Source organism: Notothenia rossii (assembly GCF_949606895.1).
Source record: "Notothenia rossii genome assembly, contig: scaffold_45, whole genome shotgun sequence".
NCBI classification, from domain to species: Eukaryota; Metazoa; Chordata; class Actinopteri; order Perciformes; family Nototheniidae; genus Notothenia; species Notothenia rossii.
Window position 1 is genome coordinate 8,403 of NW_027639483.1, and position 24,752 is coordinate 33,154.

The 24,752-nt window shown below is 42.3% G+C and overlaps 1 protein-coding gene across 7 annotated transcripts; it reads right to left on the reverse strand.

Moving 5' to 3' along the window:
* Positions 1–258: 258 nt before the first annotated feature.
* Positions 259–23,716, reverse strand: pop1 (POP1 homolog, ribonuclease P/MRP subunit). Of its 7 annotated transcripts, none has more exons than XM_079696094.1 (16): positions 23,527–23,715; positions 22,880–22,970; positions 22,105–22,245; positions 21,719–21,894; positions 21,341–21,604; positions 21,128–21,215; positions 20,739–20,917; positions 20,369–20,634; positions 20,158–20,251; positions 19,956–20,064; positions 19,705–19,824; positions 17,005–17,123; positions 16,669–16,860; positions 4,096–4,250; positions 3,100–3,327; positions 259–1,298 (listed from the first exon to the last, which is right to left on the reverse strand). In XM_079696094.1, the coding sequence occupies exons 1-16, from the start codon at positions 23,590–23,592 to the stop codon at positions 617–619; spliced, it is 2,970 nt and encodes a 989-aa protein (XP_079552220.1). In that variant the 5' UTR covers positions 23,593–23,715; the 3' UTR covers positions 259–616. The 7 variants fall into 7 exon arrangements, with proteins under 7 accessions (XP_079552220.1, XP_079552225.1, XP_079552224.1 ...); XM_079696099.1 differs by having other exon boundaries at positions 21,719–21,931; positions 23,527–23,627; XM_079696098.1 differs by lacking the exon at positions 23,527–23,715 and adding an exon at positions 23,219–23,520 and having other exon boundaries at positions 21,719–21,931.
* Between the last annotated feature and the right edge of the window lie 1,036 nt (positions 23,717–24,752).

Consider the following 24,752-nt stretch of genomic DNA (forward strand, 5'->3'; position numbering starts at 1 on the left):
TTCTACTTCTCGGAAACAGGTTTCAGACTGCATTCCTAACTGCTAAACTTTAGTGTTGCCAAGCAACAAAACTCTTATCTGCCACCTACACATTATGGGATGAGTGGAAAACCAGTGCTCATGCAATGCAACTATAAAAATATTGCATGATCATAGCATTTACTTAATGCATATTTCAATTATTGAGTGTGTCGTAACACTGTATGTTCTTACAAAGTGGGAATGTGGACAATAATTACCCCAAAATAACAACGTCTGTTATGTGCAGTATGGATATTTTATTAGCTTATATTCCAAATAAAACCTTTTTAACCAAGGCTTCTCAAACCGAAAGGGACACTCTTCCAAAATTCAAACCCATGCATTTGACACAAAAATAAAATGTATGCATCAACATAAATACTCCTGGGATCATTAGCATGAATATAGGAGGTGTGAAATAAGCCTTACTTTGATTCATTTGGAAACCTGTTGCTCAAAGAAAACACTTGCGTCCCTCAGACAGAGGCATTGGGGGATGAAGAATAATGCAAATGAATGACATATATCTTGAGTTGTTCCAATACCCAAGAATTCAGATGGGAAGTACAGTTCTGCATGGGCCCAGATGTTTCTATCAGACCTCTATGTTGATTTTTGCAAAGCGGTAGTGCAGAGATGTGGGGTTGCGCAGCAGCAACACTCCTCTGTGTTCCATCGGCTGGTTGAAGAGGGTTTTGAGAAGAGCAGTAACGCTGACGAAACCCAGGGCCTCCCCGCAGCCTGCAGACAGGGAGAAGTCGCCCTGGGTGACCCAGCCCAGGGTCACCCGGGAGCAGTTGGAGGTGATGCTCGGCAGAGGGTCTGACCACAGCCCGAGAATGATGTCAGAGGATGATGAATTGAGGACGACAGATGTGGTGGGGTTTGGTTCAGTGGGAAAGACTGACTCTTTGCCCTGAGTGTTATCAGAACACCAAGAGGATTCAGCAGCTTTCTTGGGCTCCTTTTTTCTGCGTCGAACACTGCTTTTAAAGTGGTCTCTGTGCGGGGGCTCCTGGGGGCCACTGCTGCCACGCTTTTTCTTCAGAAGATTCAGGTCTTCTGCTGTTGGTACACACAACATGGCATGGAGCTCTGGTTTGCCCTTGCACAGTACTGAAAGACGCACCCACACCAGACTCATCCTATGTGCAGTGAGAAACACCGTCATGGCTGATCGGTCCAGAGGTGGCAGCTCCCCAACACGGCATGAGTTTTGACCTTTAGATGTCGTGGGTCTGCACCAACCAGAGAGTAGCCTCAGTGACTTTCTGTTCCTAAGAAGCATACAAAACAATCAATATCCATTTGTAACAAGTGATTCATATTCAAAAAGAAACATTGCTATGGCCCCGTAAAGCTCCCTAAAGGATTATTAATATATATGTTAATTGTAATACTGAAAGCAAAAAGGCAACCAATGGACAGTGAAAAGCAATCCAATTTATTTCTCATATAGTCCTTCATTACTCAAGACTGGTGTGATGGTTTCATGAGGATAAATGCAACTCTTCCCCTCCTCTAATCTCTGATGTATTGCAGCAATTTAAGGCTGGATGTACTTTGGGTATTCTCATCAGGTACATTATGATGAAAGCGACGTACACTGGAGAAGCACGATCTATCAAGCCTGCCAAAATCTGTGCAGGGGTCTCTTAATCGAAAATAGGTACAAAGCAGCGTTTCCGCCAGGGGGGCGTCTTGCCGTCATTTGATGGCCTTATTCAGCTCAGGACGCCCTGAACTCGAGCCGAGGGCGTCCAAAAATATTAATAATTCGAGAGAAGATTGAGAGTTTTTATCACTTGAAATGACGAAAAGGAAACAGGACAATGACATCCCTCTGTTGGAGGGGCAAAGGAGTCTGGTGGGATTCTTTTCGGAGTATTGAAAATCGTTTCCCCGACATTGAAGGTGCCTGCTACTGGACAACACGGAACGTGCGCGATTTGGACACGATGAGCGGGGGGGGTTTTAGTGAAGCACGCGCGTGAGCCTCGCAGCGGCGATACTGAAGCTCCGTGGTAAACTGTGGTAACATGAAGAGCCGTTTGGGAGCCGAAACAGCCGGTGCTTTAAATGGCACATTTCCACTGCAGCGAGGTAGCGCCGTTTAAGCGTCCCTAAGCGTCCTCGCTCAGGCCTCGGCGCATTTCCCTTACAGTTTAGGACTTGGGGCAGCAACGCAGTGTAGGCGTGGCATCTGTGCAGAGACATCCTGGAACACTTTCACATTTCGAGTTTTTCCGTCGAGCTCCCGCTGGATTTTATCATTCCCAATGAGATGTAGGAACGTCGTCACCTCCTCGGTCGACCACGGAGTGCTTTTCTTTGACGTTGCCATTTTTGTAGCTCCTCCGTTTACAAAAATGCTGTGTATAAAAATGCTGCAAGCTTGCTTCTAGATAGATATATATATATATATATATATATGCGACGCTAGGGATGATCTCGCGCGTGATCTTGTGACGATTCTCTCTGACCAATCAGCAGTCGAGAGTGTTGACGTCACTAGTTCAGCCCTGGCCCTGGCCTGATAGAACCACGATTTTATGGGGCCGAAAAAAGAGGGAAAAAGTACCCGGTTGCCGGTGCTACGCTATATGGAAAGGCCACCAAAAACTGTCCTGGCCGCTTGAGGACGATTAAGGACGCTTAAACGGGGCTACCCGCTGCAGTGGAAATGAGCCATAAGAGAGCCGAGCCAAATGATCCAGCTCACTCACGTAAAAAGACAGTATCTATAAGGGACGGCTCAAGTCAAAATTCAAAACACCCCCCACCTCCCCCACCCCCCCCCTGCTCTCGGGGTGGACGCCCTCTCAGCCCTGGTCTGGCGGAAACACTGGTACGAAGTAATGACTTCACAAAAACAGTGCACATTTCTGCTCAAGGGACCTATAAAAGTCAACAGCATTAATATTATAAGAAGTGTTATTTAGATTAGCAGGATATTAAACAGCTTGGTGTAGAACTGCAGTGGGTGTGTGTTGAGTCAATACTGACTTGAGTTCATGTTCACAATCGGGGAGAGGATTAAAAAAAAAAATAGTGAATGAAAGGTAGACAAACACTTACCTAAGTACAATGACTCGGCTCAGAGGCTTTGTCTCAGTGATTTCTCCATATGATGTCATCTCCTCCATCACTGTGTCAGCCTCTGTTGTGCTCTGGCAATCTCCTCTCCTCTCTTCTTCTCCTTTCCTCGTGATAAGCTCCCACTCCTCGGAGAGCTGTTGCCACGGGCAACAGAACGGAGCTAGACAGCCATGTTTAATATAATTGGATCTTTTGGCGGGTGGACGCCTACAGGAGAGGTCAGAAGGTTAAACCCCTGTCAAACTGCCATGAGTGCTACACAGCCACAGAAGTATTGAAAAAGAAGCACGCAGTCTGGGAAATGTGCATAAAGGGAATTTACTGGGGTCAGAGCTTTGGAGTGCTTCTCTCTATCAAACTTTAATCCAATGTCATGCTCTGCATTTATTAAGAGTGTAGGCAAGGGAATGTTATCTTAACCTAGCAGATAATAATATCAATCAATCAACAACTTTATTAATCCCGCAATGGGCAATTGGTTATGAGCAGCAGCTTATGTCATGAACAAAGACAGGAACATACAAGAACAAAACACACAGATACACCCGGGAGCACAGATGTGGATAATTCCAATTTACACTATAAATAGTTCATAGTTTATTAATAATAATAAATTTGATTTTTATAGCGCTTTTCTCGAACCCAAAGACGATGATTGTATAGTCATAGTGTAACTACTTCAAGGTATATTTAGTTCAAGCACTAGTCTAATTATCACCTTACTTTATGATTTGTTAAAGGAAACATTTACCATTTACAGTGTAAAGGTCCTAAGCTCAAGTTTGCCTCTGCAATGGATGATTAAACTACATTTTAGAAACAGTTCCATCAGTAAAAATCAGCCTTCTATACAATACAAAATACATGTAAGCTTTGGCAGCACACGATTTTCCCGCTGAATTCCGTAAAAATACAAATACTCAAACATACAATATTCATGTTTTTGGTTCCTTCCCTGCTCAGTTTTAAGCTGACCTTTTGAACTTTGCCAAGAGCTCTGCCTCCTGTTCCTCCTGAAAACGTACGCCTGTAGGGCAGTCTGGGTAATCGTGGGGAAAGTGTGGGGCTCCTTTATTCTGAGAGTGTTTCAGACTCATATTCAGTCCCCCAATGCGAACTCCTCTGTACACCTAGCAGATAGAAAAAGAAGGCATAAAATAATAAATACTGGTTTATAGGCAATATGACAAATTATGCAAACCTGAGGGCCTTTTAAATTTACATTTCAACGTACATTTAACAGTGCTTGTCCAGCCAAATTACGATTGCCTCAAAACATGGAAAAGACAAATGTTTAAAACCATTAGAACAGAGTTGAAAGTCTTAAAGGTCCCATGTCATGGCCATTTCTACTGATCATAATTGCATTGTTGAGGTATACTAGAATAGATTAATATTGTTCAATGTTCCAAACTCACAATGGTTTCTCATACAGCTATTCACTCTCTGTCCTACACGGCTTGTTGGAGCTCCTGCCCCCCCCCCCCCTCCCCCTCCCTGTGAGCCCACTCTGGTCTGATGAGTCTACCACTGTTACAGCGGAACATCAGTGATTATGTGTTACAATGGCGTTAGCAACCAGAAAATGACACCAGTAAGGACAAACAGATGAGAATGCTGCGTGGGGTCTGGGTGCCGTGTTGGCGGGCTGCTGCGAGGAGCGGACGGTGTGAGCTGGGTTCATTTCCTGCTAGCGGCGTGGGATCTGCGAGACATCGCGAATGGACGCGGGAAGGGGGGGGGTGCTGAGGGGGCTGCAGCAAAAAATCTAAAATCTATTTAGGAAGTCATCATATATCCTTAATGATCTGTATAAGGTGAAATCAAATGGTAATCCTGGCAAAACTTTCTTGTATTTTCACTGACTAAAAAAGATATTCATGTCCATTAAAAAGTTAGTGACATTGATCCCACAGTAAAGTCGTGATTCATTACCATACAAGACACCCCTCATTTATAATGACTTATAATCAGTTGTTATTCTAGTTCCCTTTTTGATACCAAATAACTTTGTAAAAATACATTTGAAAGCACAAAATTCTCATAAAAATTGGATTCCCCCACATCAGGGAGACCAGGTGTCCCGCTTTGTGGTTGCACAGCATTTTTATCATTTGTCCACATTTGATTGACATTTGCTCTGAGTCGAAACGTGGCGTTAATCCAATGGCCATTTAGAAAGCAAGAGAAGGCTATCACTATTAGCTAGGGATTCTCCGATCGGGCATTTTGGGGCCGATCACCGATCCCCGGAATCATTATCGGCCGATACCGATCGCCGACCCGATCGGGTGGGTGGGGGCTATGGGGATCTTCAGTTTAAAGTGATGTTTAAAATTAAGTTAATGGTGGTCATTTTATATTGCTTCAGTTTATAATCGTAACGGATTGAAAAGTTCAGATTAATTTTTCAATACATGATGCGCTTCCATAAACAACAACCAACATAATTATTACATTCAAATGAAGTACATTATTCAAGTTTAAATTAACTTTGGATAATAACACGGGAGAAATTAGCGGAAGCGCTCTCTCTCTCTCTCCCTCTTCTGACAGCCCGTCAGAATTCGTCTCATGCAGCTCACTGATCCAGTAATGAGTGGCCCGACAGTGAAGAATAAATATATATGTAACTAGTTTAGCTTGTTCCAGAGGTAGATCAAATAGCTAAGTGTGTTATGTCTAACTCTTAGTGTGTGTATTGCTCCGCTCACTGGTCCGTCACAGCGGGCGGAGCTGCAGGATTTCTGCTTCACACACGTTCCATACCGCTATTTTATAATCTTTTTCAGAAACCTTAAAATACTGCCAGACCGTTGAAGCCATTTTGGCGAGCTTGTTTTGCTGCACGAAGAGAAAAGTGTCATGTATTTTACATCATGTGATCGGCTCTCCTGATCGGCCTTTATAGAGAGCACCGATTGATCGGAGCATCCCTACTATTAGCTGTGTCAGTTGTCAATCAATCAACAAAATATGTATTTACTTATGGGTATGGACCAGGGGTGGGGAATCTTTTTCCTCTCAAGGGCCATTTCAATTTTTTCAACATCCTCCGAGGGCCATAAAAATTATTGACCTCTGCTTAAAAATACTAAAATCACAGCCCATTAATTTCTGTTTTCTTTCATTCTGTGCAAAGAAAAAGCAACCTCTTAATCCAGATATCTAACCATGACTCACACATGCATGCACGGTTGTGGCATGACCACCAAAACAGAAAGATATTGGACACAAGATGTGTGCAAATGTATTTAGTTTCCTATCCATGTGGACATTATTTAAGTGGGGGGGGTACCTAACCTCCTCTAGGGGGGTCCGGGGGCATGCTCCCGCAGGAAGATTTTTGTTTTTAAATGTTGAAGTTAAAAGCATCAATCTGGTGCACTTTGAGAGCAACATTATGATCATAAAGATGTTGCCTTTACCTAACTGGTTGTGGAAAAAGCTTCTTATATTCATTAGCATAGCTAGCTAACCAGATGCTAATAACAACAAAGTTATTGACTGTATGATCAGTATGACAGATGAACAGATCACCACTGGGCTTACAACTAAAGACACAGCCACGCAAAAATTGCGGCATGTGTACGGCTCCTTATGGGTACTGCAATTTTTGGAAGTGCCGGAGCGACGTTCTGGTGCTCTCCGTCAGAACTGCACCCCTGTCAGACGAGACATATACCACATGATGACACAAGGCTCGTGTTGTGTTCAAGGACCCTGACCTTGGCCAGGAAAAACAGGCACTCGCTTGTTTAATTTTTTTGTGGTCTAGATTTCTTTAATTTCTTTTCGTTTTTGTGTGTTTATAAATTACCTCGAGGGCCATACCAAATGGTCCCGCAGGCCATATACGGCCCGGGGGCCGGAGGTTCCCCGTCCCTGGTGTAGACAGTGGAGGACGATTCCAAGAGTTTTTTTTTCTTTTTTTCTTTTCATGGCCCTTCCTAACAAGAAGTCTTGGATGAACACTAGGGGTGTAACGGTATACGTATTCGTACCGAAAATATTCAGTATGGGCCCTTTGGGTCGGTATAGTGTACCGAACGAATATAACGTTAAACGTAAAAAATTGAGAACGTGAACAACTTATTGGAAGTAATATCAGGTGCTGCGTCGCAGCGTTCAGTGTAATTGCTCCCATTGGTTTCAACGCGTCATAAAGCGACCATATATCATTTCATCGGGCGAGAGGTATACTATGAGAGCAGGGGCCTCATTTCTAATGCCGTGCGTAGGATTCACGTGGGAAGGTTGCTTACGTAGTAGAAATCCCAAAAATAGGTACAGAAATGTTCCGATTCACAAAACATTGCGTACCAGAGAGGAAAGTGCGTACGGCACTTCCTACGCTGGTTTCCCTTTATAATCACAATCGACTCGAAATGTGGTGCAGCTTTTGCGGGCTTCACGTAACGCCCATATTTGCCTACAAATAGTCAAAGAAACGCCCATTCATTCATTCATTTTGACTGACTTTATGAAGAAGATCGCAAGAAATGACGACAGAACAGCTAAAAAAGACATCTCACACTGTCAGATTTTGGTTATTTTGGGGAGGACGAGATAAATCATATTGTTTGGTGGATGCAGTTTGAACCAGAGTAGCACCATGGAGGTCGTATCGTCACCAAAATAAATGAATAAGTGGTCCGAAAAAGGTTAATGACAAAATAAATACACACAGCCTTCCTCAGGCAGTGTGTTTGTACCGGGGACAGTAGACACCCCCTTGATGAGAAACTGTAAGAAATGATAAGGGGAATCCCTCCGGAGTGGAGTCATGACAACTGGATCTGAATTTTTATTTTGTATTTGGAGGTTTGTGTCCCAGCTGTCGATCAGCTGTGCGCAGCGTCTCCACTGCAGCCTGGGCATCTCAACCCCCCAGCAGAAACTCTATACCCACCAGTTAAAGGAAATACAACTAATGTGTGGTGTTATATTAGCTGTACAATTGACCACATATGGTGTTCTTAGTTTCCATACCTCCTGTGTTTTACGAGCGACTTATCAAGTCTTGGCAAACGGCATAAAACACGATTAAACGTGATAGTAGGCCTATATAAAACCATGCTCGTATCTATAACCTATAGAAATGCAAAACGGCGTCAGTTTAGACGTGATTCTGTCCTCCTGCTTACCGCATCATTTATGAGAAAACATTTCATAACATATTCGAGGTGGTTTTAAATAACATATCCATCTTTATTTATTTCTCCAAGTTATGTTTTTGTGTGCACTGAGGAGTGTCAAACAGGCGTTTGTTAAATCATTTTAAGATTTGCTTTAATCAATTTTTGAAAATGAATTCATATATGATAAATGAGAGGTAACATTTTATTTATGGTATTATTTCCACATATTTCTCTCCATTCTTCCTTCTGCCAACGGTGTCGTAGTTTCTCGTCTCTCCCGTTTTTGTGCTTAGTGCGTACGCATGGTTTAGAGGACCGCACATTTTCCCGTCAAGTTAGTATTTTATAAATCGCAAACATTGCGTAGAAACTGGCGTACGCCATTTTTTTTGCGTATATCCCTTTATAAATGAGGCCCGTGGTCACAGGGATGCGTCCAAATTTAGTCAGTAGTTTGAGGAAATGGCTAGCGCAGATACAGTTGAGCTCGAAAATCCTCCAGCATCATTGAAGTCTTCGGTTTGGGAATATTTTGGTTTCGCAGTTACGTACAAGGATGACGGACAAAGACAGGTGGACTGAACCAAAGCTGTTTGTCTGCATTGTTCAACAAAATGTATTACGCGGCTGGCAATACATACATCGAACTTGCACACTCATTTGAAAGGCTTCACCCGAACGTGAATATCACCGGTACCAAAAGAAAAATGACTGAAGTGCAAACCCAACTCCCACTAGCATTTAAGCCTCCACCACTCGCAAAAAGTGCAGTGCCATGTTAGCAAAGTGCTACCTGGCTGTATCTGCTACTTCTGTCCCAAGCGAGAGGGTGTTCGCCAAAGCAGGAGACATTGTTAGTGCCAGCAGATCTGCCCTTTCGGCAAGCAATGTGGACAAGTTAATTTTTCTTTAAAAAAAACATGAACATACCATGACAAGCAAGCAAGTCCTAGTGTCAAGCTGGCTGCTTAGATGAGTACTAGTACAGTACAGTTCAAGTACAGATTATTTCAGTTAATCGAAATGCTGCACCTTAATGTTTATTTTATTACATTTTGTATGTATTTGAGTGAATATTCAGTTTATTAATAATTAAAAAAATATATATATATATTATATGTTTTGTGATCATTTTTTCTGCTGTACTGAAAACGTACCGAACCGTGACCTAAAAACCGAGGTACGTACCAAACCGAAATATTTGCGAACGGTTACACCCCTAATGAACAGAGGTCAGACTTCTGCTGAAGGTACATGATGATGCTTTGAATTCTGGCAATTACAGCTAAGTCAGATCCAATCTGAAAAGGGTATCAGGAGTGCCAAACAAAAACACAAACAGCTGATTGAGGAGCATTTCATGAACAACAAACCACAGGCACATGTGGCAAGGCATCCAGTTTATCAGGGATTACAGAAGTGTAAACACAAATCCCCTTGCAGCAATGATGCCTCATTACCTGACAAGCTGAACACTTTTTATTCTCATTTTGATCGGGACAATATAACAAACCATCAAAGCCATCCCCAAACCAAAAGAACAGACCGCCCGACTCTACCACTGCTTCAGATGGCCTCCCTGGAAGGGTGCTCAAAGCATGTGCTGTCCGAGGTCTGTACTGGCCCAGGTTTTTGTCCCCACGTGCCCGTAGTTGAAAACTATTGTACCAGTTTCCAAAAAAGTGCTGCAGGGAGTCTGAATGGTTTTCATTCCGTCACACTCAGCGCCATCATCGCCAAGTGCTTCGGGACACTGGTCCTGGCTCAACTTAAAGGGGACATATCATGCTATATTTGAACAATATATTGTAGGGCCATACCTATATAACGTATATAAATATAGTTTTTTTTTTCAAAATACCAAACAGATCCTGCATTTTAGCCTCATTTCGTTCTATTTGCTCTTTCCAGTACTGTTTTTGCAGGAGGCTGATTCTGTGAGCTGCAGCTGACCACGCCCCCCTGCAGGAGAGGGGAGAGTGATTTGAGATCAGCTGCTGGGCTGTCAGAAGAGGGGGAGAAAAAGAGATCTCCGTCCCCCGTGTTTTATTCTTATTGAAGTAAGAGAAGTAATGGGGCAGAAACCCTCCTTTTTACGCAGCGGTCCAGACATAGACATCAAACGGCGACACATAATCAGTTACCAGTTACTTTGGCATTAGGGCAGGGATATCTAGATACTTTCCAAGGTTTTACATAATGAATTGTGCTACTTTTAAAGCAAGCAACGATGTTTTCAAATCTGTAATCAAAAAGCTCCTCAAAAACGCTATCGAAGCAGTTCCTGCCGTTGCTACGTTAGTTCAAACAGTAACAACGGACTATTTTTCTTAGCGGATGCATGTCAATTTAAATCAATATATAAAACTATTTTTTAAATCAATAAAATCCTTTCAATTAATATTGGGAGTCATACTTTGTTGAGAATGTGGCCATGTAATAAGCGGGATAATGTGCAGCGACTTGGTCATTACGGGGAAAATTAACACCTTCATGCCGATCTAGATCCCTCCGCTTCGGGCTCCTGATCAGCCCGTTCTTTTCCCCATAATGACCGAGTCGCTGCACATTATCCCTTACATATGATTAGTCATTATTCATTTCTTTGAAAGAAGGAGGCGCAAACGCTTGCCTCGGGGAGGGAGAAAAAGAGCCACAGCGGAGAATAAACAGAAGGGCAACCATGGCAACCATGGAAGTCTTCTTCGCTGCTTTTGTGGCAGACTACAGCGCCACTTACAGGCCTGGCATATGTGCTACAGCGTCTCCAGCGCTTTCGAGCAGCAATGGCCGGCCGTGGACCAACCTCTCATTCCCCTGATAGGTGGAGAATTGACCACTAAGCGGACCAACCCTTTTCTGACGTAGAAAATAATTCAAATCTGGATAAGTCTGTATCAGATCCGTTACAGCCCCTTTTTTTAGAGATTTGGGTAAAGAGGAAAAGAGAGAGGGTTGTGTTTTCTGACACTTGGTGAGTTCCCTGACACACTGGGGACACATATTCATGTATAAAAGACGTACAAGAGTGCAACTGCATGATCGGTCCCCTTTAAGTCCAGCCTACCTTCCACACAGGGTTTCCGCTAGGATTTTTTCTTGCCGGTCAAATGTCCGGAAATAATTTATTTTACCGGACACATTTTAAACTTACCGGTCAGGTTTCAATAATAATAATAAGAATTGTGTAGCAGAGTTTCCGTTAGCAGGTAATTACCGGACTATGACCGGATATGCTGATGTTTAAAACTCAGTTTATGGGGCTCATTTGTATATTGCTTCACTTTATAAATCGTAAAGATCGAAAAGTTCAGATTAATTTTTCAATAAATGATGCGCTTCCACAAACAACATAATTATTACATTCAAACAAACTACTTATAGTAGATAAAGTACATTATTCAAAAGCTAACATTAACTTTGGAAGATAACACAGGAGAAACCGGAGCCTCTCTTTTTCCTCTCTCCCTCCCTCTCTCTCTCTCTCTCCTGACAGCCCGTCAGTTTCTCATGCAGCTCGCTACACAGTGGGCGGGGCTTCAGGTGATCATGCAGAGCTGCTTGTCTCCGTCAGACTCAGCAGCAGCTGATCTGATCTCTGTCTCGTGTCCGGTTATACTTCACTCACGTTTATGTCTATATCGATCAGATCCAGCTCTCCTGATCGGCCTTTATAGAGAGCACCGATCAAACTATTAAGAGTGAATATCGGCAGATAATGATTGGTGACCAATCGATCGGAGCATCCCTAATTATTACCGGACATTTAAAATTTACCGGTTTTTAATACATTTTACCAGCTAAAAACCGGTACCGGCTAACGGAAACCCTGCTTCCACACTATACCCTAATCAGTTTGCATCCCAATAGGTCAACTAAGGATGCCGTAACCTAGGGGTGGGCGATATTGAAAAATATAATATCACAATATTTTTCAAGAAGTATCACGATAGACGATATTTATCGCAATATTTTTTCATGTCGGTCATTATGGTTATTTTTCAAGTTACTTAACAGTACAACAAAAAGGTAACAAAAACTAAAATAAAAAGGAGTAACAGACCAAAATACCATTTCAAGCTGGTTTTAATTCTGCAATGAATCCCTGAATGAACAATTCAACAGGAATTTTGATATGGCTTCCTCAGTGTTCCAGTAGGTAGGCCTACACAACAAACGTTAACACTGGTTTCTTCAAGTAAAGTGCACTCTCTTGCTAAATTAAATAAAATATTCAAGGCACAGTTTCTCAGAATAAAAATGCACTTTCTGTTTTAGGTAGCACTAGCAGTGATGTAACATCAATAAACATGAAAAGGAGAGTAAAACATCAATGAGGAAAAGTCACTTTAGCATAACTGAACATCTGTTTCAAAAAGGGAACAACAATATAAATACGTTATTAATCAAATAAAATATAAGCCAACAGAATCAACCAAGACAATAAATGAAGTGCAATACTGTCTGAATCCTGACTAGACAGGTTTTTACTAACCGTTATCAGTATTTAGTTACTTCGGCATCATTTTGAAACGTGTATTACAATTAAATAGGTTAATTTTGTAAGTGATTTTGTCATATCGCCCACCTCTACCGTAACCACAGTTATATCTCTCAAAGAATCCGCCCTCTACTGGACTCTATTGGGTACTCCCCTTGATCATATCAATCAAGCATTCATCCACTGAGACTTCTATAGACGTAGCCGGCCCCGGGCCAACCTGAATGCGCGACGTGGTGCGTTCAAGGACCTCATAGAGAGTCTGCCCTTTCTGTGTCGACCCCCCATGGGCAGAGCTTCCCTTCGCGGGGAGTTTTGCGGCACGACGGGTCACCAGAGAGTACCACAGCTTTATCGCTGGGCCCCTACAGCTGATTGCACATCCCCTAACGCAGTGTTATGGGGAATGGAAGCGCAGCTGTGTGTTAACGGAGTGGGCGGACAGGAAACGCTGAGACTGGGTTATTAACTCCAGTTTTGCAGCATCCCTCCTCCGTTCACAGGCATAAGAGAGGTAAAGCTGTCATTCCGAGGGGAGATAGGCATCCTTGCTTCAGGCAGTTTGCAGACTGCGACAGGGGGCAACAGTGACAGCTTTGACTATCATGCAGACTCTGGGTCTCATGGCGGCTGCTCACGTTGTGTTCCCACTCGGGTTACTGCATATGCGCTGCCTGCATAGGTGGTTCTCCAGTCTGCGTTTTGATCCAAAGAGGCACAAATGGCGTATCGTTGTGTAAAAACTGGATAAAACGCAGGCTTTTTGTTGTTGTTCAGAAGTTGATCCCGCCCCTGCCCCTGCCCCCGCCTCGACGTAAGCGTGACGTATGCAGTGCTTTTGCTCTAGCCGGACAATTTTTTGGTGCTTGAAACGAACCGGATTTCGGAGCTAAGTGGCTGTTCCGCTGCGGTTTGAACAGGAAGACCCGGTGCTTTTCAAGCTCCAGCTCCGAACCGACCTGAAACACCGTTGGTGTGAATGAGGTAAGAGATGACACAGATGAAGGTGGGCCAGCCCTGGGCGCTTCCCCAGTTCTGGGGGGCGATGTCGCAATCGGGGCGTTACCCACTCTGGGCCAACCTCTCCAGGCTTGGCTCCTGAGAGGGACAGGCTAAGACAGGGTGGATTGTCTGATAGTGTTATTCAGTCAAAGTTACATCATTTTCAAAACTACAGATCAAAAACAAATCAAATCTAAAAATCAAATCCTGTAGCAGTTCTTAGGATTTAGCAGCCCGGTATATATTACAGTTATTAAAGATGGCATATCTTATAAAGTATATATTGCACATAAAGCATATAGTTTGACGGTATTTGGGGTCCAGCTTCTTACAAAATGGTGCGCTGACAACAACCTTGGCCTCAACATCATTAACACCAAAGGGCTCATTGTGGACTACTGTAAGCCTAAAGGCTGCAGACGCACCCTGTATTCACATCTGAGGTATAACGTGGCTCAATCTTCAAATTCCTGCGTGTCCATCTCTGTGATGATCTCATTTGGTCTTTCAAAAACATCCAGCCTTGTTTAAAAAGGCACAACAACACCTGTACTTTTTAAGGGGGCTAAAAAAGACCACCTGTCTCTTCAAATACAGAATAACTTTTACCGCTGCACTATCGAGAGCGTTCTTACCAGCTGCATCTCGGTGCGGTATGGCAGCTGCTCTTTAGCTGACAAGAAGGCCCTGCAACAGTTCAACACATCATCGGTGTCCCACTACCTGCCATCGCTGACCTCCATCGTACACGGTGTCTGCGATGTGCTCACAGCGTCATCAAAGCTCCCTCACATCCAAACCACAGACTGTTTGCCAATCGGGACAGGACCCTAATGGCGCTTTTCCACTGCAGCACGGTTTAAGCGAGCTTTTTTTTGCTTTTCCACTAGGGGTAGTTCTGGCTCAGGGCTACTTTTTTACCTTTTTTCTGGCCCTCCAAAATCGAGGTTCTTACCGGGCTGAATATGCTAAACTAGTGACGTAAACACTCGACTGCTGAATGGTCAGAGAAAATCGCTGGCAAGGAGGCTACAACTACAACCAAATTAACATATTTTACCGTGATTTAATTGTAATAAACGTTTCGAAATTATGCATACTGTTAGTAAAAACCATGAATTAATGCTTTGACAAGTCTGCAGACAAGACGGCAGGCGAAACACCTTTTAAAATGTGTGTTTTCTGAATGGAGATCGGATCGACCAGGCTAAACTAACGTTGTATATGCTCCGACTACATCCACACTCACAACAACGGCCTACAGACAGAAATAAACCAGCGACTGTATTCGCCATGACACAGACAGTCTGTGGTTTGTACTTGTTTAACTTTTGTCCAGTTTCTGAACAGATATGAGGAGCTGTGAGCTCTGAGTGCTACCAGCTAACGGCTGATGTTGGTTGTGTGGTTCGCATTGAAGATGACATCACGGCAGTTTTACGCAACTGTTTTTTCCACAACTCCATAACCCACCTGAACTTTCAAACTCAGAACTAGCCAGGGTCCTCAAATCCATGAGTCAATTAGTACCAGCCCACCACCACACTCCCCTTTGAATGTCATGGGGCTCCAACCCATTTAATATTCATTACAACTGTATTTAATTGTATGCCTAATGATGCGTATCATTAAGGTTTTAACGGTACTACTACTTTTATCGATACCGCTTATCGATCCGGTCTATTAACAGTACTTTTATCGGTTCTTTTGGGGAAAAAAACAAGGTAAACTAACTAAACAAATTGGGAACAAAACTAACATTGCTTTTTATTTAAATGAAATACATAATATGTCACATCAGAAGAAACAACATCGTTCTAACAAATCATATTAAATAATCTGATGACAGAATTGTAAACAGAATAGCTGAAACTTTAACAAAATAAATAACTCAGTTACCTCTAATTATTAACCCATGTTTCTATAATTGAGTTAATACCTGACGTGGAAAAGTTACTCGTGGATGGGGCTACAGAGCTACTAGAAAGACAGTCGAAAACGGTGCATTTCTCCGTCTGAATGTTGTGCACTTTTGCTAAATGTTTCGACAAATTGCTCGTGTTACCGCCCTTACATGCTAAACTCTTATTGCACTTTAGGTAACGAGCATTGTCCACATCGAGTTGGGTAAAGTTTAACCACACCGCGTTCTGTCCGCTATCTCCTCCGTGTGTGTATGTTGCTGCATGTAGCAGCTGCGTGTGTGTGTAAACTGCCACTCCTCCTCGCAAGCAGGCGGGGGAGAGAGATATCTCTCGCCTGGATTGGAAAGATCGAAAATACTAAAAATAATCATAGACGCATTTTGCAGACTTTTATTTTGAAATTCTAGATCAGAATGTCCTGATTTTTACTGAGTGACTAGATGCATATTAGAAACGGAGTTGGCGAAACTGCAATATAATGTTTATATAAGGTCTTTATATAATGTTTATATAAGGTCTTTTATTTTGAAATTCTAGATCAGAATGTCCTGATTTTTACTGAGTGACTAGATGCATATTAGAAACGGAGTTGGCGAAACTGCAATATAATGTTTTTGTAGCAATAATACATATGACATATTTTTTACATGTCTCCAGTACCGATAAAAAGACCGATAACTTTGGAGCTTAAAGGTACCACGGTCTTTAATAATTCAGGCCCGGGGCCCGTTTAATACCGGGGCTAGGTACCCATCCCTATATATGCCTAAACCCTGCACCTTATATGTATACACTTATAAATCTTAACATTATCTAAAGATACTGATACATTTATGTACATTACTCCAACATTTTTTGTTATGTAAATCTTTTGTAACCCTTAATGCACATTATTGCTTGTTACACTTTCTGGTTGAATACAAACTGCATTTCATTGTTGTTCATGTAATCAAATACATCCACTGTCCATGCTACCTACCAATGGGACCCAGAAGGCCATGCCCCATCCTTTGGGAAGCAGTAGGTCCCATCCAGCCCCCCAGGACCTCATCTCATTTCCCACCTGCTTGCCAGGCTGTTGAACCAGCAGGATGGGGACTCTGCCCTGCGGAGGGGTGGGGCTCAGCCTGGAGCCTGGAACCAGCACCTCGTTCCTCATACGGTTCAACTCCTGAAGGAAATGCGAAGAAAATGCTTGAGAAATGACCAACCTATGCGATTATCTGTGCGTCCAGAGTTACAGATGTAAGGTAAATAACTGATTGACTGGAAAGTACTGCATTATATTTCTGCTATTAACAAAATGATGGACAACCTGTTCGGATGTTTTGTTATCAGCGACGTTGCTGCGGACCGACTGCTCCCACAGGTCACTCTGACAGCAGAGTTCAGGAACTCCTTGCAACATCAGCTCCCTCCTCTTCTCGTCCATCTCTGAAACAAACACACACACACAGACATGGCACAATCCTGTATGACCAGCATTATCATAAGTGTGAGAAGGACATATGAAGCTCTTTTTGACTGATTTATAGATGATGAAAAAAACAGCATCCGTGTACTTTCCGTCAACCCTTTTTGGGTGAAAACATTCGCCGCCATGTGACTGCTGGTAAATACAGATTCTGAGGTTTTCGTTAATCAAATCAAAAAAGTAAGAATACCGTACCATTTTTGATCTACAAGGAACTCAAATACAAGATATATACTTAAATTAAAAACTATAGAGGATGGATGTCCTGTCAGTCTTCTGGTGGACGAGTGGCAGGCAGCAGCTAACACTGAAACTGGGATTTGTCTTTGCTTGTCAGTGTTTTATATTCTAATGCAGTTAATATATATTCACCAGTTTTACTTTGAACACTACAAATGTTTACTCTGCATTTGATTTTAACCTTATTAGCATTATAGCTGCATTTCCCATACATATACAAGTATTGACTGACCGGGTCCAATTGATAACAACCTGCCACAGATCTCTTTTTCTTTTATCGTCTGTTTTTTCAAGTATATATAAATCGGAACTTTGGATATTTTCCTTGTTTGACGTGCAATACAAAACACAGCATCTTTAAGGTATAATAAAAAAAGATTTTCCCGCTTGGGGCCAATTCTTTGTTTTCACCAGAAATGGGCCAGCCATTTTTTTGCCAGGCAGTAAGGTAACAGTCCTAAATATAAGTTCATTTAAGTTGCATCCTCATTTATGCAGGTCTTGCTAAGCTTAAATCTAATGACAATATCTTATTATAGTACAGTCTGGTAGAGATGGGATTTGAGAGAAAATGCTTTTGCAGTGCTTTCAGATATTCCTTTTCAAAAATTGTATAGGATTTAAAATCTTTGAAAAAAAAAAAACTTATCCTACCAATTATCCCAGTGGCTTTTGCAGGTTTTGCATATAAGGATTTTAATCAAACTGTCATAACAAGTTACAGATAACCCTGGTTAGTTCAAGCCGTGCCATAATATCAGGTCTGCACATAACTGGTGCGCAACATTGAGAGAGAGAGATGAGAGAAGAGAGAGATAGAAAAGACAGAAGAGAGAGAGAGAGAAAAGAGAGAAGAGAGAAGAGAGAGAGATATTTGCGAGTTGCATAAGAACTGGTAAGATAGCAGGATTTCCCACACATACACTTTACTTGGGCGGGCCGCACAGGTATAATAACGTCCACCAAAGTATAATTCGCGAGCTATTTAGGTTACATTTTTTTTAATCCGACCGTGAGCACGACGGCATCTGCGATCCCTCCCTCTACCCCTCGCTATCGCGTGAAGGGTCTGCAATGCCCTCCGCACAGTAACCCTGCTGCGTGCTCACTAGTGCGCACCCCCCCCCCGTTCATAGAGTCAAGTAGGCCTGGTCCGGTTTAAATTATTTTAAGGATGCTCACCAAGCAACATCTGCAGGTGCTCCTTTGCAAAAACAGTTATGTGCACCCCTGCATATTATCCTTGCAGTCCTGCTTATGCTAATCCCGCTCTTGGTTAGTGCTAATTGGAGAGAGAAATTATGTTCCTGTATCAAAAAAGTTCTCAAGCTTTTGTAACTGAAAAACAAAAACATAATTTTTCAAAATGATTACCTTATCCAATAATAATCCAAAGCAACATGTAATATCATACATTATTCTATATATATATATATATATATATATATATTATATATTATATATTTTTATAGTCTTGAAGTTAAAACTGGCCCTTTGAGTGCAACCATAATGCCAATGTGGCCCGCGAATAAATTGAGTTTGACACCCCTGCTTTAGAGCCTTAAGTGGCCCATGTTTCTTTATTATTTGTGCATTTTCTTTTGTAGTTTTTTTTATGTGAAGTTATCTAAAAACAAGATTTGTATAAAAACAAAACCTTTTTATTCGATCTAGCCATTTGGCATTAGAAGAGGTCTAAGTAAAGAAAAAAGAGGTACTCTACTGAACACTCTTAATACAATGTGGGCGAAAGTAAACAAGGAAGTGTGCAAGCATGGACATAAAGCATCAATGTAATTTAATTTGCTTCTTTTTTTTTTACTTGACTGGATTTCCTTTGGTCTAATATTGTTGTACATTTTAAACAAGCAAACTATAAACACATAAACGGCGCGGTTGAAAGAAACCCTTTTTTTGTCAGCGAATCAGCCGTTGTGTGTCACTGAGGGTGTATTTGGGTACAGGGTCCTGCCAGGATTCGAACCTGGAACATCTGCGTGGCCAGGCAGAGGCCCCCCGGAGCACAGAACCAGATGTGTACTCACTGAAGCAACCTCATGACCACGACAACAGACTGATTCTACCTGAACTATAGAGACGTCTTATTTAAGGCTTAGGTTTCTGCTTGCATATAAATGAACATTTCATGCATCTGCACGCTGTATGACTAAGTCCACATAAGAAAAATAGAGGTTATGATTCCAGTCTGGGGAGATGACTTGTGATTGCATGCCCTATAACCATGTGTATGTGTAAATTAAGTGCCCACCCTCCTCCAGTGTCTGATAGGTCAGATTTTACCTTGTGCAGGCTTTACACAGGGCAAAGCTTTAACCTTCTTTGTAGGTAAAGTCAGCCTGGGGTCATCTACAGTCAGACCCAGCACTGTGCCTGAGGGCAGCTCTCCAGTCAAAAAGATGCCTGGATGAATTATACAGTCATGGTGAGATGAACATGCACACACATATCTAACCAGATGGCAATAAATGTAGTACTATGTCGTAAAAAACAACAGTATTTTGATTGTGTGAAAATAAAAAATATCAATACACCTTTTAGTATATGAAAGACATGAGCTTGTTGTTGATGCAGGTTCATCTTGCTCTCGCTTTTGCATTGCTCAGGCCACCAGAGGTGAGAGGGCTTGGATATATTTATTTCCTTAAAGAAAGAAAAACACAGTTTTTTGGAGTTAAATGCGAGAACATTTAAGAGGCATTCTGCTTTCCATGATGCCAAGACTATAATTCTTACATTACAGTCCGTAGCTGCTTCCATGGTTTCCGCCAGAACAGAAAAGGACTGAGGTCCAATCAGGCGATAGCGAACTATTTCCATTGTGAGATCACTGCAACACATCCACAAGTATAAACAAAAATATATCAATACTTTTGAGTGAAAATAATACATCCAAGCCAAATTGTATGTATACATCTTAATTACCTTCTATACGAACTACACTAACCTTATAACTATTCGATTTGAGCTGGATTTCCAGGTCACCGGGGTGCTGGGAGATCTGGTTCCATCTCCAAGAATCTTCTTGGCAGCAGGTCCACTGGCATCCTTACATTTTCGCTTTCTCTTGGTTTCAGTAATCTGCTTGGCATCAGAGGTCTTCTCAGGCTTTGGCTCCAATTCTAGGGTGGGAAAAACCTCAGCAGGTGTCACCACTGGAGGAACCACAGGGTCACAACACTGGCACACCTTTTGCAACTCCAGAAGAAGGTCCTTAAAAGGAGCACACAGTGAATGGGAGACAAGGTTTAACTCCAGTAACCAAAAGAAAACCTTTCACTACAGATTGCATTTTAACTCATTGTCAACCACCAAACCTGTTTAATAGAGGGATGAGCCCAGATCCACAGCTGCCTGTTGGTTAAATCCTGTGAACGGGGTCTCCAGAGGAAGGTGACAGGGCCCAGGGGCTGCGTGGGGTACTGTCCTGCTCTGTACACCACCACACTGCCCTGTCTGCGCCCTGATAGACACAGTGCTGCAGCAAATGTGGGACCTGAAGTACACCAAATGCTTTTAACATTGTAATTAAATCAAAAACAATAAACTACTTTGATCAGATTGGGTGTTAATTAACAGTACACAGATTACCACTCCAAACTCAAAAGGGAAGAATTCATGTGGAAGATTAAAACCATATCCACAGTATTTTGGAGCATATAGTAAAAACCAAAAATGCAATTTGTGGGAGTAAGGCTAGTCTCACCGGTCTCCTTGCTGGTCAGTTGTGAGAGAGAAGCCAGCAGCTTTTTTTCCTCTCCCCGAAGCTCTATGCAGCAATAGTAAGATAGGTCCTACGTTAACAAAAACAACAAATTCCAAATATTTCAAATGTCAGTGAAATCCTGTTAAAGTCCTGTTAAAATCCTAATTTCTTTAGAAAAAAATACAACACGCCCTCCATTTCAGTAAGGGTTACCTGTAGCAGGCAGTGGCCGCTCATTGCCCTGTGACAAGAGCGGTAGCATTTGTAGGTGGGCTTGTTCCCAAGGCAGTATCCCCACTTTTTAACCATGTGGAAGCGCTTGGCGTGCCAAATGTGCGTTTCCAGCCAGACGTTCTTTCTCTGGCGGCGGTTGAACTCCAGCAGCAGATTTCCGTGGCGGCGGCGCGCCTTGCGGCTCTTGCTCTTTGCCTGTTCCTTCTTCTTCTTCTTGGGGCCGGCCTGTAGGCTCCTTTCCCGCTGGAGGAGGAAAGAAACAGAAATGTCACTGTACTCAGAGATGGATAGTCTATGAAAAAAAGAGACAGAAAATGTTATGTGGCAGATTAAAAAAAGGGAATATTTTTGCTTTACCATTCTGTTAGCCACCTCTCTTAGTCTGCAAGGGAGGCGCTTGGTGTTGTGGCTCATGGCCCTTCTCCTCATGTGTTTAGGCAGGGCTCCAAACACATGGCAGCTGCCCGTTGTCCTGGTTACGGCTTTAAGCATGGTGCTCACCTCTGCCGCCCTGGCCCTGGCAAAAGCTCCAGCTGAGTAATGATGGAAGCAGGGGGAAGGGCGGAGACACTACATTTTGAAATGGTATTAATCCGACAGTGAATTTGCATTGTCCCTATTTCCACTTAATACCATATTTATATAAAGGCCAACAGGAAAGCAACAGAGTTGCAAAACAGCAGCGTTATGGATACAAAAGTAAAATGTGTTTATAAATTATGAGAGTAGGACATTGTCTTTACCTGTGATGTAATTGGGCATTTCCCTAGAGTAGCCCCCACCATCTTTCTGGTGTCCACGGACCCATCCACCCCATTGGTGGGTGTTTGTCTGCCTTTTTGTAGAGGGATGGATGCTAGATGGACCCTCATCACTGCCGCCACCTTAGGGAAGATAATTATTTTATCAGTTCAAGGCCACCATGTAAAGTGTTGAATATGTCCAAGGTTGGATTAACAATAATGTCAGACAACCGCCAGACACTTAGGGGTACTTTTCTGGAGGCAAATATTTTGTTATAGCTTGAGGAGTTTAAAATGTGTTTGTTTATAAAGCATGATAAAAACACAAAATCTGGTTTCAACTTAAAAAGTGACCAATTTATTTGGTATACATATAATATTCCTTTTGTTATTATCATACTTATGCAACATTAGTACATTAGATTATTAAGTATCTCAAACCACCCAACTGTCACGCTGGGGTTAACTATTGTTACAACATAGAAGCCCACAGTACATCTTACCAAGAGCCGCGAGTTTATTAGACCATGCATGTTGCTCAGAACAGCATTACTGCATTTAGATCAACTCTGCCCCCACAGACAGTAAAAGCAGTGCCTAGGAGCGCTGACATTAATATTTAAGTTAAAAAAAACAGAGCTCGGCAGAGACATGAATAAATGACTGTGACAGCAAGAGACGAGGTCATGGAGATAAAGAGAAATGAATACGGTAGATATAGTATGACACAAACAACAAAGAAGCAAAAGCGTAGATCCAACAGAAGGCACAGTACCGTTCTGTGTGCCGCTCTCCACATACTGAACACTGGAGGGCTGGTTCCTCATCTTCTTCCCTCGCATCTTCACTTTAGCCGCAGACATGTTCTATATAAAATTTAAAAAAGAACCACGTGACTTGCCACAGTTGCTTGCTAACGTTAGCTACCTAGCTACTATTCCAGGTCAGCATAATGCTTAGTTTGGTGAGTTGGAATAGAAGGGGGGGAAACACAAAATGCCTTTAAAACATTACGTTCAGATAGTAACACAGCATGTGTTCACCTCTAGATTCCCCAGAACGAATGCACGGTGTTCAAGGTGTAGTTTTCTGTTTTCCACTTTGCTATAATTACCATGTGTGTTTCTCTGACGAGAAACAGTCGAGTTAAGCCGACGCTGCTCGGTTTAACGTTTGCTTCCGGAAACTACGGCACAATTCCAAACCGACTCCTACACAACCCGTCTGTAGTCACACTCACAGCTGAATGAGGCTTCCTTCTTTGTAGACTGATTGTTAGAGAGTTTGATAACCCACTCCCATTACCCACTTGTTTGATTGGAACGGGATTTAGTGGAGAACCCTCCACGCGAACACGCAAACGGAGTAGAAGTGCGTAAGAGTACGGTGTAGGGTGCGGTTTTGAATTGGGCCCCAATGTACCTCCTCGACTCCTCTTTCCTCGATCACTTGACCCGGAAATCGATTGACACACGCTGTCACGATCATAGATATATTATGGCCCCGTCTCAGGTCGATTAAATGAAATCCTTGCTTCCCTCACTCGCGTCGTTTCCCTGTGTTTAGTCCCTCCCTCCAGGGAAGCATGGAGGGACGCAAGGAAACCACGAGAAGCAGGGAAATGAGTTTTAAGAGCAATGGGACGTCCTTTCCTCCGAGCGTCACGTGAAGCGACGTCCGTTTGTGATGACGCCGCACAGCAGGCCCGGCTCCAGGATGAAATTACTGAGGGGGCTGTTAAAAAATCCGAGGGTGCGATTTTTTTTTCACAACAACGAAAAATACTGGCATAGTAATGAATTGACACACCAAGCTTTTTTCCTTCTCACTGCTCTACAATCTCTTTGCTTCTTTATTTGTTATTCTGGATTTACCTCTGTCGTTCTGTTCTTTTCCTCTGATCTTTAATAATAGATAGTACATTATTAGATGGCCGAACTTTGTTTAACAGACTAACATTGATTTCCTCAATTTATAAATGGACAGGCTCTGTAATTATACCATAACCTTTTCTCCTCTATCCCTTAACTCATCTTCCTATACATATTTACTTACCTCTAGTCAAGTCAGGATTAAATAAACATTAATCTGGTTGATTTTTTATTTTCTGGATTGAATGTTCAAATCAAGGCCTAAAACCTGGCATTTCATGAGAAAGTGACTAATATATAAACCAAATGTAATATTGGAACAAATACTACACCAAATGGACAGACACAGATTAAAAATAAAAATAAAGTCCCCTGGTTTTGTCTCTAGAGTCTAACTGCCATGAGAAAAATCAAATCAATATTCCAAAATCCGTCACGAGATGTCACTCATTGTACCAATATGGTTGATATAATACATAACATATTATTATTCCAGTAAAAGCAGTGGTTAATTTGAGCCGGATCCTGCCGGAACAGGATCCGGCACCTCTTCATTTTGGCCACCCTGTGTTCCGGCACCTATTTGGGCAGATCCGGTACCTCTCACAAAAAATAAAAATTAAAAATGGTTAAAATGAAATAAAATATGCAGATATTAATTTACAGAAAAAATCCCAAGAATTTCATGTCGTTTATTAAGATTAAGATTTGAAAGAGTCGGAGATCTGTGTTGACGCACTGAAAAGCTGGACCAATGGACAAACGTCTTTCACTTTT

Excerpts from the sequence above, each read along its gene's own strand:
- pop1 (XM_079696094.1), bottom strand. The coding sequence starts at position 23,592 with ATGATCGTGACAGCGTGTGTCAATCGATTTCCGGGTCAAGTGATCGAG. Across the intron at positions 22,246-22,879 it reads GGAGAGCGGCACACAGAACG|GTGGCGGCAGTGATGAGGGT; the intron begins GTACTGTGCCTT and ends ATCTTCCCTAAG. Across the intron at positions 21,895-22,104 it reads AATGCCCAATTACATCACAG|CTGGAGCTTTTGCCAGGGCC; the intron begins GTAAAGACAATG and ends ATCATTACTCAG.